The 18,401-nt window shown below is 43.6% G+C and overlaps 1 protein-coding gene across 1 annotated transcript in view; it reads left to right on the forward strand.

Moving 5' to 3' along the window:
• TBC1D22A (TBC1 domain family member 22A) overlaps positions 1–18,401 on the forward strand; it is a gene marked incomplete at its 5' end in the record, with an annotated part of 424,244 nt that overhangs the window by 101,737 nt on the left and 304,106 nt on the right. The window contains 1 exon segment of the mRNA NM_001133321.1: positions 16,385–16,455. Coding sequence (NP_001126793.1) covers positions 16,385–16,455 — 71 coding nt within the window.

An 18,401-nucleotide genomic window follows, 5' to 3' on the forward strand; every position in this document is an offset into this window, starting at 1 on the left:
AAGGCCGCAGCCCAGAAGGGTGGTGGATTGCCTGCCTGTGGCCATACAGAAGCAGAGAGGAGGCTGTGGCAGGGCAGAGGCCCCACCCTGGGAGGTGCAGCTGAGAGGCCGGATGCTGGGGCTTTTTGGAATGGAGGGGGCCTCTGATTCTGGGGTGCAGGACTGGAGAGCATGGGAGGAAAGGGGACAGTCTCTTGAAGAGGCACCGTGGACCCGGTTTTAGAAATTTCTAAATTAAAATTTCTGTTTTAGAAATACTGCCTGTAGGTAGAGTGTCTCTGGTCCGTGGGCTTCCGAAGCATCTTGCCCAGATTTCTACCACTGCAGTTGCCATAGTCTGCGCAGGGTAAGCATGGCATGGCTGCCCCAGCAGGAGCTGCCCTCCTGGGGGAGAGGAGCAACTCTCACTTCTCTTTCTGTGGTCGCACTGGTCATGGGTTAGGTGCCCACACCAGGTTTATGGAGTGAACGCAACATGCGCCCCGTCCTCCCAGGGCCTTGAGTCTGTTGGGCACCCATGACAAGCAGCCAGGAGGTGGCTCTCCAGGTGGTCACTCTCCAAGACGATGAGAGGAGGAGCTGGAGGCTTCATGGAGGAGATGATGTTCCGAGGATGAGCAGGGCTTACCTCAGAGGAAAGGGGGAGAGGGGCAGGAGACGTACTGGTATGCCAGTAGTAGATTCGGAATGTCTCTTCCGATCAAGCACTGTATTGGTGACATAGGTGGTGCATACTAATTCCCAATTGACCAAGGGACGGAAGCCACCAGAGCAGTGAGCTCAGAGCCCTGCTCTCTTTGATCCTGTTTCTTTCAGGCTGGCTGGGTTCTGACTGGTCAGGATAAGTTGGTCTATGTGGTATCTCAGCAACTAGCCACGTCTAGTATTTAACCTTGTCATTTGATGCACTTTGTTGGTCATTGTGCTTATCCCAATTAGGATTTAATTAGAGCCCCATAATGGGGTTTTAAAAGTGTATTGGAAACCAAAGGGGTCATGTGGTATGGTTTTACACAAAACAAAAGCATTTCCGTCATTCAGGAGCCTCATTCAGCCCCCACGTCTCTGTCGGCTTTTGCCTTAAAATGTCCCCTTCCCCCAGCCAGGGCTGCACCTGCTTCTGGCCTGCATAGCTTTCTCAGACGCTCGCCCTCCGTGAAGAATGCCTCCCTCCATTCTCCTGTCTGCCGGCCTCATGGACATCTCTTATGTCCAGGGACATAGAGCTTCGTCTGCGAAGCCTTCTCTAGCTCAGCATCTAGCATTGTACAGAGGCCTCTCGACTTGTCCCTGGGCCCCCTCCTTGTGTTTATTCACTCAGGTAGCTGTTTGTCTCCCTGGGGTTCAGCACAGCACGTTGCCTAGTGGAGCGTTTGTCCAACACTTTTCCCGACATTCCTGATGCCTCCACGTGCATATTCCTTCCTATTTGTAACCAGAAGCTGCCTGAAATTACACACACACACACTCCAACTTTCAAATAAAAGAAGAAGTTAAAGCTAGAGAAGTTATTTTGAAAAACTCTGTTATGTTAATGATAGCAATTAAGGGTCAGGAAGCCTGGGCTCCCGTAACTCGAGAAAAGCTGCCAGGTAACAAGCATCTGTGGCTCTCTAATGGTCCTGCAGTGGAAGCAGAGACAGAGCAGCCACCATCCCTTGCTGCGGTTTGGGCTCCAGTGTCCTGCAAAAAGACACCTTCCAGAAGGCTCATTTAACTCTATCACATGATCAGGGAAAACCAGTTTCCCTCCTAGCTCTCTCTGTGGAAATGAAACCTTGTTGAAATCTGCCAAAGGCTGGAGAGGAAAAGAACAGACGTATTTCTCAGGCCTGCTGTACTTTCCCCTCTGACATTCAGCCTTCCACACAAACAAATTGGTGAGGAGCACACAATTCAGTAGATAAATGATAAAAAAATCATCTTTTGGATTGGTGGTTTTCTTTTGCCCCCTATTTTCACCTGAGAAGAAACACAGCCTTTTTCAGAAAGTTAATTATTCCATTTTGAAAGCCTGAGGGTGATGGGGGTGTAGTCTGCTTCTGGGTGTACCTGCACTCTTTTGGGGACCTTATGGAGTGCTAGTGGTGTTCCCGAGGGAGTACTGTGGGCAGCTCCTGGTTGGATTGATTCCCACCTCTGTTGCGGGACAGTGCCTGGCCCATACCGAGTTCATCCTGTGTGTTGGGTGCAGTGGCGTGACTGACCAAGTGAGTGAGTGAGGAACTCAGGCCTAAGGGTTTGCTGGTTCCCATTTGGGCTCTGCCATTTCTGGTTGCTATGAGCCTCCCATCACTGTGCTTGACTTTCACCTCCCAAGTCACCCAGCAAGACCTGTGGCATCTGTCCAAATACTGGTGGTGTTCTCACCAAACCCACACCAGGTCACACCTCTGAAATCTTTGCCTAACATCCATCTCCCAACCCGCATTGGCTCCTCAGCACCTGTGTGTATAAATCCAGGTGGTTGGCACCTGTTCCATCCTCTCTGCAGGATCCAGGCCCTGCCTTCCTCTCCATTCTTATTTCTTGCAGGCACTCCCCCATCTCCACCCTCTGGATGGGTGCACCATGCTAAGCTCTTGCAGTGATGGGCAGATGTTTTATTGTTTCACACTCTGTGCTTGTTTGTGCTGCTTCCTCTCTAGCGGCAGCGTCCTTGACATATACCTTACTTGGTTAATTTTAGGTCAGATATTTATTTTACAAAGTCATCTATGTCCCTGGTTTTAAAAATGGAGTAGCGTAGGTTGAGCATCTATAATCCAAAAATCTAAAATCTGAAATGCTCCAAAGTCTGAAACTTTTTGAGCACTGATTTGACACCATAGGTAGAAAATTCTACACCTGATCTTATGTGAAATCACATGTGAACTCGTAGGTGCATAACACACAGTTTATCAGTATCCCCATGGGAAATGAGACCCTTTCAGCCCCTTCAGCTGTGATTTGTCTTGTCTGTGCACATCCAGATTCCCCTGCACAGGCATGTCCACAGGGGGTAATAAGAGCACACGTGTGCGTTGGACGCGCCAAGGGTCGGTTCCCCCTGATGCCCCCCATGGGGGAGGCCTGTGTGCATTACTCACTGTGGCTTTTTGCTTACTCTTTGTTCTGGGGCATAAAGATACTATTGAAAATGCAAAAAAAGACCTGTAGATACCCCTGTGAGTAACAATGATAAGAACAAGGAGCATTTATGTTTATCTGTAGCACAGAAAAGTCAGGCTGTTGGAAAAACTGGACTGTGGTGTAAGTGAAACATCTTACAGAAGAGTGTGGTGTTGGAATGACCACCATATGGGACCTGAAGAAACAGAAGGAGAAACCGATGAAGTTCTGTGCCAAAATTGATGAATAGAAGTTAATGAAAAATTAAAAACCATAAAGCCAAAAAATAAAGATCTTTTAAAATTTTATTTTATTTTATCTATTTTTTGAGACGGAGTCTCGCTCTGTCACCCAGGCTGGAGTACAGTGGCGTAATCTTGGCTCACTGCAACCTCCTCCTCCTGGGTTCAAGCGATTCTCCTGCTTCAGCCTCCCGAGTAGCTGGGACTACAGGCGTGTGCCACCACACTCGGCTAATTTTTGTATTTTAGTAGAGATGGAGTTTTACCATGTTGGGTCAGGCTGGTCTCGAACTCCTGACCTCAAGTGATCAGCCCACCTCAGCCTCCCAAAGTGCTGGGATTACAGGTGTGAGCCACCACTCCTGACCCCAAAAATGAAGATCTTGATTGGGTGTTGAGAGAATGAATCCATCAGCATCACACTGAACATCCACTTAATGATACACCTGTCAAGCAGCAAGCAAAGCTCTCTATCCATGAACTAAAAGTTAAAAAGAACTGTGACTCTTCAACAGGCTGGTTGCAGAAATTTAAGAATAGATATGGCATTACATTTTTAAAGGTTTGTGCTGATCATGAAGCGATGGAGAAATTCCTTAGTTTGCCAAGATCATCTCTAATCAGAAGCTGATGCCAGAACAAGTCTATAGTGCTGATGAACCATCATTGTTTTGGTGTTCTTGCCCCAGAAAGACACTGACAACAGCTGATGAGACAGCCCTTCAGGAATTCAGGATCCTAGGACAGAATCACTGTGCTGGGATGTGCTAATGCAGCAGGCATGCGGAAGCGTAAACTTGCTGTGATCCGCAAAAGCTTGTATCCTTGCTGTTTTCAAGGAGTGGATTTCTTACCAGTCCTTTATTATGCTAACAGAAAGGCATGGATCACCAAGGACATCTTTTCTGATTCTCTTCACAAACGTTTTGTATCTGTGGCTTGTGCTCATTGCAGGGAGGTTGGACTGGATGATGACTGCAGGATTTGTCATTTCACGACAGCTGTTCTGCTTATTCTCCAGCTGAAATTCTCAACAATAATAATGTTTATGCCATGCATTTCCCCCCAGATGTGACTTTATTAATTCAGCTACATGACCAAGTATCTGTAGATCAATGAAGAATAGATATCAAAACACTTTCTTGGGCAGCATGTTAGCGGCAGTGAACAGAGGCGGCATGGGTTTGAAAGGTTGTCAAAAGATGTTTAGCACGAAGGCTGCTGTATATGCTGCTGCCAGCACTTGGAACACAGTGACAAAACAAACAGCTGTGCATGCCTGGCACAACCTTTGGGCTGTGACTCTGTGTTCAGTGATGATGATGAACCAAGTGGTGACTTTGAAGGATTCTGTGTGTCAAATGAGACAAAAATAATATCTGACCTCCTTACGTCTGTAAAAAAATATACCTTCAAGGTCCATCAGAAAGCTGGGAGAAGTGGATATCAAAGAAGCCTTCAACATCGATAAATGAGGTACCAGTTGTTAACCATTGGAAGAAGTGGATATCAAAGAAGTCCTCCACATCGATAAATGTGTTACCAGTTGTTAACCATCAGTAGATGTTGAAATAGCCAAAATGGTTTTGAGTCAAGGTAACTGTGATGATAGTGATGATGAAGATGATGACATTAACACTGTAGAAAAAGCACCTATAGATGACATGGCGAAAATGTGCGACAGGCTTACTGAAGGACTAGGGCAGCATGTGTTCACAGCAGAGCAAGAAATCACGTCAATTTACAAAATCAAAGAGACACTTAAAAGACAAAAACTGTTGCTAATAAGCAGATGACTCTAGAGAAAACATTTAAAAAAGCCACCCGGCAGAATGCCTTCTCATCCCTAGAGCACCCACTTCCCGGTCCCTCAACTGCTTCTGATGTTTCTTCTCACTGAGAAAACAAAAAGCAAAAAACCCACAGTGTCTAGGAACTTTTCAATGGAAACCCAGCACTGTAGATGGAGACTGGAAGCCGCCGTTGTTTGTTGCTGCCGTTGCTTCGCAGCGGATGTGAGTGTTCTGGGGAGGCTGCCATGCCGCTTAGCTACTGTGAACGCAGTTTTTTCACTGTATTAATGGTAGGTCATATTTTTTTACTGTTAAGTATGTATGTGGGAATAGGTGTAAGAAAATGATTGCTTATTGGTAGCATGTAGAGTCAGGAATGATGATGATGCCAGACAACCACAGATGTCCTCACGAGTGGCTGAGATAGTGATACCTTGGCTTTTGGGAAGTTCAGTATACACACATTTTGTTTCACGGGCAAAATTATTTTAAAAAGGTATGAAATCACCTTGAGGCTATATGTGTAAAGTATATATGAACCATAAATGAATTTTGTGTTTAGACTTAGGTCTCATCTCCAAGGTATCTCATTATATATATGCAAATATTCTAAAATCTGGAAAAAAGCCCAGAATTCGAACACTTGGGATCCCAAGCTTTTTGGATAAGGGAGACTTAACCGGCAGTATAAGATTCGTACTGGAAAGGGTAGTCCTCTGTCCCCACCCTTCCTCATCCCTGCCTTCCGTCTCTGAGGTGAGGCTGTCATTGTACCTCTTGGCTGTTGTTGCTGGTACTTGTCTTGATATTTCTAAATACTATGCTAATTTTGCAGATTTTTACGGTTTAGCCGTATTTATTAACTTTCTACTCTGAAGCAGAGGGTTTAACTCTCTTACCGTGCTTCTTCCTCTTCTCCTTCCCCATCCTCTCAGTTTAATTTTTGGTGACATTGGGATTCATTGTTTGTGATGTTGTAACTCTAACTCTGGTTCATGACTGAGTACCTGAGTACCTGTCACGTGTAACTTGTTTTATCCTAGAGTTGTTCATTTGCGTGGTGAGGTGGGGGAGCTCACTGTGTGGGTAGGAGTAGGTGGGGGTGCCCCTGTGTTCTGCTCCAACACAGCCCTTTCTGGGGGTTCTTTGCCCTCAGTTGGCCGCTCCGTGTTGGCGTCCCCTTGTCAGGCTGTTATCCGCGCTGCTGCGCTGCCTCCCACTCCCGTGTCTGCTGTCCATCTTTCAGATTTCTGCTGACATTTCTTGTCTGCCTCCTTTACACCCTTGTCCTTGTTTATGACATTATTCCTTTACTGTCCTGTTGCTGAGAGTTAGGGGGGAGTAGAGATAAATCTGTGCTTTGCTTAGCTTCAAGATGGCTCTCCAGCAGCAGCTCACGGAGAATCTTTCCTGATGTCCCCTTCTTCAGAGAAGAGACCACCCCTCCTCTGGTGACTCACTGTACCTTGCATTCCTTTCTCGCATAGTCCTGGTGAACAGTAATTTCACTGGATAGGTTTCTTCTTGCTATTTGACAGTGAGCCCCTTGAGGGAAGGAACTGGGTTTAATCACTCCCTTGGAGGCTAGTTCTGGGCCTGGTCCGTGGTGAGTGTTGATTGGCACCCGCCAATGGGATGGATTAATGTGTGGGTGGACTCGGCCTGGGGAGCGTCTCAGTGGCTTTGCCCAGAGGCAGCTTACACAGGGGGCATGCTCAGCAAGTGCCGGCCACATGGAGTTGATCTGTGAGGCTCCCCTGTGTGTGGCTTTAGGAACAGGACATATGTGTATTTTTGTAGAACCTCTTTGTGCTGGTGACACTCAGCGTTTAGCCTAGAACCATATGTAAGCCTAAGTGATTGCAGTGCACATGCATTTCTTACTATTGTTCAGTGTTTCTTCCAGATTTTATTATTACAAAAGGTTTTAAAAATCATAATTAAAGGCAGTTAATAAGAAATGAATCTTAAGAAAAAAAGACGCTTAAATGATGGGTTGATTTTTCTGTTATTCTTGGCTTTTCAGAAAAAAGATTCTTATAATTAGGAGTTCTTTGCATACACCATTTTGTGACAGATTTCTGGTTCAGTCTCAAATGTGATATTTTACATCCAATTAGAATGAATGAGTCCCAATTGCTTTATGGTTTGGGTTCACAGAGTGTGCTGAATAACTGCGTCTGTCAGCATAACAGAAGCGTGCTCTTGCATTTGTATATTATGTCACAGTTCATAAATGTTTCCCCATGTATTGTCTCTTTGTTCCTTGTAAAAATTATGTGGCTTAAGCAAGGCAGGTATTTTTATTTGTCCTGTGTTTCAGGGGAAGAAACTGAAGAGGGAGAGCCTCCAGATAGTCATTGGCCAAGCTGGTCCTTGAACCCAGGTGCACTGAACCCACAACCAGTGTTTGTTCCTGTACCCTCTCCTCTCTCTCTGCTCTCTTTAGAGTTAGCGCTTGGTAATTTCCTATTGAGAAGTAAAGCTTTCACAGTGCAGATGAGCATGAAATTGTGATTTTGGTGGTGTTTTCCTGAAAATATTCCAAAGTTTCAGTTTTCAGAAAGGAAATCCACTGTTGTAGAAGAAATGTTATTTATTTCTCATTCACTTAATCTCATTCATTTTCTACTTATATAAGTTTTTCTTACATTTTAGTTTTCTCTCTCAGAGCACTTAGGATTTTACTGCCTGACTGTGAAAATATAGACACAGAAAGCCGAAAGGAAAGCTGTCTTAGTCTGTTTCATGTTGCTCTAACAGAATACCACAGAGTGGATAATCTGTAAACAACAGAAATTCCATCTCTCCCCGTTTTGGAGGCTGGGAGGTCTCGCATCAAGGCGCCGGCATCTGGTGAAGGCTTGCTTGCTGTGTCGTCACATGGTCGAAGGCAAAGGGCAAAACGGGACAAAATCTGTGTGCTCATATGACAGAAGAGCAGAAGAGGGCAAATCTACTTTTGGGAGCCCTTTTATAATGACCTTAATCCAGTCATGAGGGTGGATTACTCATGACCTAAACACCTTCGCACAAGGCCACCTCCCAACACTGTTGCACCGGGGATTAACTTTCCAACACATGAATTTTTGGAGGGGACAAAAACATTCAAACCGTAACAAAAGCCAGACACACACGTTTTAAACATAAAGACAGGCAGTTGAAATAAAAGGGTAGAAAAAGATATGTCATGCAAGCTCTAATCACAAGAAAACGAATTTGCTTATAATTACATCGGGAAAAGTAGACCTCAAGACAAAGAGTTGTATTAGAGACAAAGAGGGATGTTTCATGATGATGAAAGGATCAATTCATTAAGTAGAGAGATGAGTCCTAAATGTGTATGTACCAGCTTTACAATGCATGAAGCAAACACTGACAGCAATAAAGAGAGAAATAAACAAGTTTACAATCCTAGGCAGAAAATTTAACAGCCCTCCGTGAGTCATTAATACAACAGGTAAATTAAAATGTTAGTAAAAGTATAGAAGATTAGAATAACATTATCAACCAGTGGGATCTAATTGATTTATGAAATACTGCATCTACTAACTGATAATGCACATCCTTTTCAAGGACATATGGCACATTCACCAGGTAGACTGTATGCTGTCCCCAGAAAGTTATAGTAAATATCAAAGGGTTGAAATACCACCAAATTCATCTGACCAAATGCTTTAAATTAAAAATCCATAACAACAAGATACACAGAAAATCCTCAGATATTTGGAAATTTACCTGCATACTTCTGAACAACCTATGGATCAAATAAATCACAAGGAAATTTTGAACTGAATGATAATGACAACATGTGTCAAAATTTGTGTGATGCAGCTAAAACAGTGCCTGGAGGAAAATTTATACTTTTAAATGCCTATATTAGAAAAGAATAAAGGTTTTGAATCAATATTCAAAGCTCTCATTTTAAGAAACTAGAAGAAGAACAAAAACCGAGTAAAAGAAGAGAAAAAATTTAAAGGTGAAAAATCAATAAACTGAAAAATGGATAAACAAGAAAAGAATCACTAAAATATAAAGTTTTTTTGAAGCGACCCTTGAAAAACCTCTAGTTAGACTAATGAAAAGAAAAAAAGAGAAAAAACAAGTTACCAATATCAGAAATGAAAGAGGGGACATCACTACAGATACTACAGACATTAAACAGATAATAAGGGAATGTTATTCACAATTTTATGCCAATAAATTCATGAAATGGAGATATTTCTAGAAAGACACAACTTAAACTAATGCAAGAAGAAACGGAGACCTTTAATATCCTTATATTGATTAAAAAAATTAAATTTTTATACAAGAGCCTTCACGGAAGGAAAACATCAGTACCAGATGGCTTTGCTGGTGAACTGTATCAAACATTTAAAGTCTATCAAACATTTAAAGAAGAAATAATAGCAATCTTCCAGGAACGCTTTCAGAAAAGAGAGGAGGAGTAAACACTTCTCATTTTTTTAAGGTAACATAATCCTGATACCAAAATCTTACAAAGACATAATAAGAAAAGGGAACCTGAGACCAATATTTATGATGCATATAGATAAAAAATTCTTTAAAAATATATTAGCAAATTGACTTTTGCCTTAACCTATGCACCCATGAAGGAGTAACTGCCAAAAGAATTGCTCTCCTGTTATCAACAGCTAGAAAACTGGACCAGATAAGTGAAACAAGTGTTTTCAGATATTGGACAACAGGCAGTGCAGGGCTGTGACCCTGTGAGATAGGAGGTAAGTAAGGTGAACTTTATAAGGACTCAATTTGCAATTGAATGCAGTTGCCAAGCAGCAGCATAAGTGGGGGAACCCTAATGAAACAGGCAGCTTTGCTGAGTGTAGGAATTAGGAAAGAGTTTTCAGGAGGCCAAAACAGAATCATATATGGAGCAGAGTGTTGGAGAGGAGGGAATTGTATAGGGAGAGAACCCCAGATGTCTGCAAAGTCCCATCAAGTCCTTGGCTGAGTATTGATCTGCTCAGGAGTAGGGTGGGATTCTATGAGCTGGGGAAAGTCACCAGAAGGCAGTGAGTTGAATAATCCTAAGAGCGGTGGGAATCGAGTGTTGGAGAGACGGCACCTGCAGGAACCTGGTGAATGAGCCATATGAACCTGGAAGACACCATTCGTGTCCCACCAGCCCTCTCTATTGAATAGGATGAGATCACGCCAGCTGACAAAGGAGAAGTTTTTACAAGATCCAGTTCCAGTATCACAGTGGCAATAAATTGATACTTGAGATATCTGGCATTCAATAAAAAAGTAACTGGTATGCAATGGAACAGAAAAATATGACCCATAATCAGAAGAAAAATTAGTAATTAGAAACAGACTCATGGATCAATAATAAAATTCTGAACAACCCAATAAAATATGGGTAAAGGATTTCAACATACACCTCACAAAAAGTATAGGGATGGCCAGTAAACACTGAAAATCTCTTCAGTGCTCAACATCATGAATCATCATAAAATTGCTATGTAAAATCACAATCAGATACCATTTAACACTTACTAGAATGGCTAAAATAAAAAGACTGACAACGCTAAATTTTGGCCAAGATGTGGAACAATTCAAATGTTTATACATTGCTGGTGGGAAGTGTAAAATGGTGCAATCACTTTAAAGAACGTTATGGCAGATTTATTTTAATTAATTAATTTACTTATTTATTTTTAAGTTCAGGGATACATGTGCAGGATGTGCAGGTTTGTTACATAGGTAAAATGTGTCATGGGGGTTTGTTGTACAGATTCTTTCATCATCCAGGTATTAAGCCCAGGATCCATTAGTTGCTTTTCCTGATCCTCTCCCTCCTCCCATCCTCCGCCCTCCAGTAGGCCTCACAACGTGTGGTATTTGGTTTTCTGTTCCTGCGTTAGTTTGGTAAGGATAATGACCTCCAGCTCCATCCATGTCCCTGCAAAGGACATAATCTTGTTCTTTTTTTTTTTTTTTTTTTGAGACAGAGTCTCGCTCTGTCACCCAGGCTGCAGTGGTGCAGTGGTGCAGTGGCACGATCTCAGCTCACTACAAGCTCCACCTCCCGGGTTCACACCATTCTCCTGCCTCAGCCTCCTGAGTAGCTGGGATTACAGGTGCCCACCACCATGCGCAGCTAATTTTGTTTTTTTTTTTTGTATTTTTAGTAGAGATGGGGTTTCACCATGTTAGCCAGGTTGGTCTCAATCTCCTGACCTCGTGATCAGCCTGCCTCGGCCTCCCAAAGTGCTGGGATTACAGGCGTGAGCCACCGTGCCTGGCCAATCTTGTTTCTTTTTATGGCTGCATAGTATTCCATGGTGTATATGTATCACATTTTCTTTATGGAGTCTCTCATTGATGGGCATTTAGGTTGATTCCGTGTCTTTGCTATAGTGAATAGTGCTGCAATGAATATAGGTGCACATGTGTCTTTGTAATAGGACGATTTATATTATTTTGGGTATATACCCAGTAATGAGATTGCTGGGTCAAATGGTATTTCTGTCTCTAGGTCTTTGAGGAATTGCTACACTGTCTTCCATGATGTTTGATATAATTTACACTCCCACCAACAGTGTAAAGGTGTTCCTTTTTCTCCATAACCTCACCACCATTAATAATCATGATTCTGACTAATATGAGATGGTATCTCATTGTGGTTTTGATTTGCATTTCTCTAACATCAGTGATGTTGAGCTTTTTTTCATGTTTGTTTGGCTACAGGTATGTCTTTTTTTTTTTGAGACAGAGTCTTACTCTGCACCCAGGCTGGAGTGCAGTGGTGCAATCTTGGCTCACTGTGACCTCCACCTCTTGGGTTCAAGTGATTCTCCTGCCTTAGCCTCCCAAGTAGCTGGGATTACAGGTGCACGCCACCACGCCTGGCTAATTTTTCTATTTTTAGTAGAGACGAGATTTCACCATGTTGCCTAGGCTGGTCTCGAATTCCTCACCTCAAATGATCTGCCCGCCTTGACCTCCCAAAGTGCTGGGATTACAGGCGTGAGCCACTGTGCCTGGCCTTTTGAAAAGTGTCTGTTCATGTCCTTTGCCCCCTTTTTAATGGGGTTGTTTTTTTCTTGTAAATTTAAGTTGCTTATAGATGCTGGATGTCAGATCTTTGTCAGGTGCATAGATTGCAAAAAGGCAGTTTTTAAATAAAGGGAGATGTACATCTGCCCTATGACCCAGCAGTTCCACTCCTTCATACCTGCCTAGGAGAAATGGAGACATACACCCACAAAATGTACATCCACAAGAGTGTTCATCGCAGCCTATTTATGGTAAAAATCAGTAACTAACACAGAAGTCTAAGAATGGGTGAATGTGTAAACAAGTTGTGGTATATTCTTAGAATACTTTTACTGCTTGTAAAGAATGAACTACTGGTACTGGCAACATGTGTGACTTTTACAAACACATTCTGAGCAAAAGAAATAGGACACAAAGGATATATACTGTCTGTACTGTTTATATGAATTGCAAGAACAGGCAAGTCCCGTCTATGGTGATAGATACCAGAAGGCAGTTAACTTGGAGTGGGGGCCAAGAACGACTAGAAAAGGGCAATAGACATGTTCCGTGTCTTGTCTGAGGGCAGCAATACTTTTTTTTTTTTCGTTTTTTTTGAGACAGAGTCTGTCACCCAGACTGCAGTGCAGTGGCGTGATCTCGGCTCACTGCAACCTCCGCCTCCCAGGTTCAAGTGATTCTCCTGTCTTAGCCTCCCCAGTAGCTGGGACTACAGGCGCCAGCCATGATGCTTGGCTAATTTTTGTATTTTTAGTAGAGATGGGGTTTCACCATGTTGGCCAGGCTAGTCTTGAGCTTCTGACCTCAGTGATCTACCCGCCTTGGCCTCCCAAAGTGCTGGGATTACAGGTGTGAGCCACTGGGCCTGGCCTAGCAATATGCTTATTATATGTAAATTATACTTTGATTTCAAAATATCACACCCCCCCAACAAACAAACAAATCTCTAAAAGGGAGGAGGAAAGGATGGAGCATTCTGTCCAGCACTTAACTGGAGACAAAAAGCCAAGTGGTGGAGTCCGACTTCAGGAGCACATACATTACTTCTAGAGACAAGGCTGGTGCTCATGACACCCCCTTTCGTTGGCGCTCACAGAAGAGATGAGTGAGGACTGTAGTTGTCAGGAAGGCATTTTAGATGTGGCAGATCTTGCGATGGGCCGTGAGAGCTGCATGGAATTTGACAAATCAGAGATTAAAGTGTCGATGTCACAGAAACTTTGTAGTTTTGTGGAAACACCGTAGGGCGTACAGTGGAAAGTAAGTCTTCTACCATCCTTGACTCCATTCTGGGAACCCCTTCCCAGATTCTGCCCGTGCTTTCAGATTCTCGTATGTGCCTACAGAAATAATCATTGTATCTACAGATTGTTTTGTATTGTTCCCTTTTCACTTCATAATTTAGATAAACTTACTTTATATCCGCACAAAAAGACAGACATTCTTTTCTATGGCAACGGTGTATTCTATTACAAAGACACATGCGCATACAAAGACCTAGCAATCTCATTACTGGGTATATACCCAAAATAATATAAATCGTTCTATTACAGAGAACATTTTTGAATGTTCCTGTATTTGGCCATCTTGCTTATCTCAGAACTCTGTTTCCTGCCATTCTCTCGGTTCTGCCTCTGTCTCTGTTGGCGTCATTCCTCAGGCTGGTTGGGTGCAGATGGTTGCAGCAGTACTGACCCCCACATCTGACCCTGGTAGCTTTCAGGGAAGCAGGAGTGGGTTGCCTCCAGGAACTTCCCAAGAGCCAGGTGGAGTGTTCCCCGAAGTCCTCAGCTGTCTGTGCTCAGTGGCTTAAATAGGCGCCTAGGCCCATTGCTGACTCAGCCATTGGTGAGGTGTGGCCTAGTTCTGCGGGGCTCCAACTAGGCCCACCTGTGGGTTCAGCTACCTCTGGCCTGACTCCCCACCCCCAGGGCTGCTGCAGGGAAGTGTGGTTACTTTGCACATCTGGGATTCTGCTAGAAAGATGTACCAAACACCTATGAGGATGGTCATGTGGCTTCCCTGTCGACCCCATTCAGCATGTCGGTAAAGCTACAAGATTTCCTGACGTTGAACCGTCTCTCCTTCATTCTTTACCTGTATTATTCTTTGAATATCCTGCTGCTGTGCTTTGATCTACTAAGATTTTATTTTGGATCTTTTTATCTGTATTCAGAAGAGAGATTTGTCTGTGCTACAAAAGTCTTTTTAAGAATGGAAGGGACGTAGTGGAAAGACCCTGGTATTGAAGGTTGCTTAGTTCCTATGTGACCTTGGTCAAGTCACTTAACCTCTCTGAGGCTATTTCTTTCATATACAATAGTGATCCCCCAGCCCTAAGTAACACAAGCTTGTTTTGAGGATCAAATAAGATAATATGTATGAAAGCTCTCTTTTAACACCAAAGCTTGAGCAGAGTTTGAGCCTTGTCTCATTATGTATATTCAGGATTTTTGAATTTTTGTGAATTTCTTCCAGTGAGGAGAGAGGTTCAGAGAACATTAACAAATGAGTTTCCTCTCAGCTTTTTCTCATAAACCATAATCAGAAAACCAGAGTTATGCCGAGGGAGAGACACTGGGAACATGGTTGGTAAACATTACATTATTGGTGTTCAGATATGAGGTTCCTGCTTTTCATAATATCCTTAGGGTACTGGGGAAGATTTGATATTTTCTGAGATTGCTGTAAAATGCAAGTTATTGCCGCGACTATTGCCCAATTATTCTGTACTTATTTTACTTAGACTTTAGTAATTGGAAAAAGATTAGGTGTCAGGACTTTGTATTTTGTTGATTATATTAGTAAAGTCTTCTCTTTAATCATTTCTTTTATTCCTGTTATTAATCATTAGCTCCAAGCTGTTAGGAAAACAACCTAATGGTAGATTCCTAACTTAAAGGAAAGAAATAATTACTTGAGTTTCTGTGGGATTGGACAAGTGTTGCTATACCTAGACATTGAAATGGATTCTCTTGCCATTTGGGGCGTGGAAATGAGACACTCAAGGAGACTCGGAAGGTCGATGGAATGCAAGGCCCACATCCTTACCCCTCTGCCCCGATGCTTGTCCTTCCCTGCCCTTGGAGGTGCTGGAGCTTGCTCCAGGACCCCTCTGCCTCTGGCCAGCCCCTCCCCGCTCGTGATTTTTTTCTACTTGTAGGTATTTATAAAGCCTCATTGACTTGTATTAGACTACCTTGAAGACTTTGTTGTCTGTGTAGAATATGGCTACATCCTTAATTAATGGTGTATAAAGACAGGCTTATCTCTATGAAACAATTTCTTTCAAAACTGGTATCGAGAAAAACCACATCATATATGTATGCTTAAATAGCATATGGAAAGTTGAGATGGATGAAAGAAAGGAAAACCAATTAACATGATCAGGTTGGGGAAAGAGCCTTCCGGAGAGAGTAGGGGGAAGGAAGAGAGAAGGAGGTGGGAGGGAGAGAAAGAAGGAGGTGGGAGGGAGGCAGAGAAGGAGGTGGGAGGGAGGGAGAGAAGGAGGTGGGAGGGAGGGAGAGAAAGAGGTGGGAGGGAGGGAAAGAAGGAGGTGGGAGGGGGAGAAAGGAGGTAGGAGGGGGAGAAAGAAGGAGGTGGGAAGGGGAGAAAGAAGGAGGTGGGAAGGGGAGAAAGAAGGAGGTGGGAGGGAGGGAGAGAAGGAGGTGGGAGGGAGGGAGAGGAGGAGGTGGGAGGGAGGGAGAGAAAAGGAGGTGGGAGGAAGAGAGAGAAGGAGGTGGGAGGGAGGCAGAGAAGGAGGTGGGAAGGAGGGAGAGAAAAGGAGGTGGGAGGGGGGAGAGAAGGAGGTGGGAGGGAGGGAGAGAAGGAGGTGGGAGGGGGGAGAGAAGGAGGTGGGATGGGAGGAGAGAAGGAGGTGGGAGGGAAGGAGGCCAGTGTACTCTGGACTTCTCTGGTTGAAGGAGGAAGGGGTCATGGGGCCTCGCGTGTTCCAGGGTAGCTTCAGGGACACCGGGGATGCCTTTTGCAAACATGTACTCTCGGATTCTGTTGTAAACAGGTAACCTGTAGCTTGGTTTGAATAGAATGGTCACTTACCTTCTCTCAGATATTGAAATCAATCGTATCTGAAATGTTGATCATTTAGTTTAATTTGTTTATGGGGCTCCTTGCCTCCTAATAAAACAGGTGGAATGTGTTAAAGCACTGGGGAGGTTTGCTAACCTTTTTCCTTGTCTCTTTTTTCAACAGAGGAATTACGGAAGTTGAGCTGGTCCGGAATCCCTAAGCCAGTGCGTCCAATGACGTGGAAGCTCCTCTCAGTAAGTCCCACCGCACCGCCCATCAGCACCTCCTTTGTGTGCACAGGGACTGCGGGCGTCTGGCCTGAGTAGGGCCTGACAGCCACAGTCCATGGGTTTGCTCTGGCTTTGTTGCAGTGATAAAGGCCTTTGCTGTGGCTAAGCTGACATTTTCTATTCTTTGCTTAATTTTAAGCTTGGTTTGACAGGGCTGGCAGAAAACAAGGATAGGTAATTATGACAACTGTATTTTTTCCTCAGATTTTATTAGAAAATCTTTCTATGTTCCAGCCTGTGATATAGAAAGGTTTCAGCATAGATGGTTGTTTCAACTCCGAGGAGTTGAAACAGGGAAATATGTTTTAAATTTGTTTCAGATATGCTGAAAACAAGGACATATATTTGACCAAGTTTTTTTTTTTTTTGTAAGTATTAGTAGTGTTGTTAGGAAAAGAAAAAACATGGATGAGAGAAGTGGTTTGTGTTTCTGTGGTGGAGTGTGGAGTTCTGGCTGCCTCAGCTCTGGCGCTGAGCTGCCGGTCTGGAAGTCCTTGGGGAAAGGTTGGGGTAGGCGGTGGTGACCGTCAGCATGCTGTCGTACACAGCTCAGGCTTACCATTGGAAGTGAGTTTGGCCCTGCCCACCATTTCAGAATTGTTTATAGACAGTTTTCGTCTCTTTTCCTTTTTCATTATTTTTGGAGATAAGTCAATAGGGAGCTCTAAGTGTTTACTCTAAATTGGATCTGACTTTTCGTATTTAAAAGGCTCTTTCTGGCTAATGAGTCGTAATAAATTTGCAACTTAGTACCTCTTGTACCTTAATACCTTAGTACCTTAATACCTTGTACCTTAATACCTTAGTACCTTAATAAAATTGCAGCTTAGTACCTTAGTAATCCTAAATGCAGATGCAGCTCTGAACAGCGAATATTTTTTGATTAAATATTTTCTTGCAATTAAAATTAGACTTGCTGCCATTGCTTATGTTTTTGTTTTGTGCTTTTTAATTTTAACCTAGTTTTCTAGTTTATGTCCAGTTTTCTAAATGTCCTCTAAGATAGGTTGCAGACTTCTCAGGTTGGTTTGTAGGAAGTTTTGATGAAAACACCGAATTGCAGTTTTCTATTTATTAAGGATGTGCCGTGTCCAGGGGGAAAGTCTCACGTGAGTTATTTTATACTGTTCTTTCTCCTCTAATTCTCAGCCTCTGCGGGTTGTGGTTCCGCTTCCCTAATGTGTGTAGCACAGGGGTTGATGTGGAAATGGACACTCTGGTTTCAGTGGACAGAGGAGCAGAAGGGGAGGTGACAGACAGCCCCAATCTGCTGGTTGTGGACAGGAGGGTAGGGTGGGTGTAGGTGGAGTCTGAGCCAGGAATCCTGGCGAGGCGAGTGAGAATGTGAACCCGGGAGATCTGAGATGGTCTCAGTTGATTTAGAAAGTTTATTTTGCCAAGGTTGAGGGCGTCCTAGCGATGCAGCCTTAGGAGATCCTGATGACACGTGCCCAAGGTGGTCAGGGCACATCTTGGTTTTATACACTTAGGGAGACATGAGACATCCATCAGTACATGTAAGAAGCTGCGAGGGAGCTTCCAGGTCACAGATAGGTGATACACGAATGGTTACATTCTTTTGAGTTTCTGATTAGCTTTTCCAAAGGAGGCAAATCCGATGTGACCTTTCCAAAGGAGGCAAATCCGATGTGCATCTGTCTCAGTGAGCAGAGGAGTGACTTTGAATAGAATGGGAGGCAGGTTTGCCCTAAGCAGTTTCTAGCTTGAGTTTCTTATAGTGATCTTGGGGGCCCAAGTATTTTCTTTTCACAGGAGAAAGCCTGAGCATTCTCAGAGCAGTGACCTATGAAAGGACAGGCACGTGTCATCCTTTAACCATCATTGCTTGCAGGGGCCTTTGCTTGGGAGACGGAGATGAATTAGACACTAGCCTGCCATTAGGAGGAGGT

This window comes from Pongo abelii, chromosome 23 (assembly GCF_028885655.2).
Source record: "Pongo abelii isolate AG06213 chromosome 23, NHGRI_mPonAbe1-v2.0_pri, whole genome shotgun sequence".
In the NCBI taxonomy this organism is placed as follows: Eukaryota; Metazoa; Chordata; class Mammalia; order Primates; family Hominidae; genus Pongo; species Pongo abelii.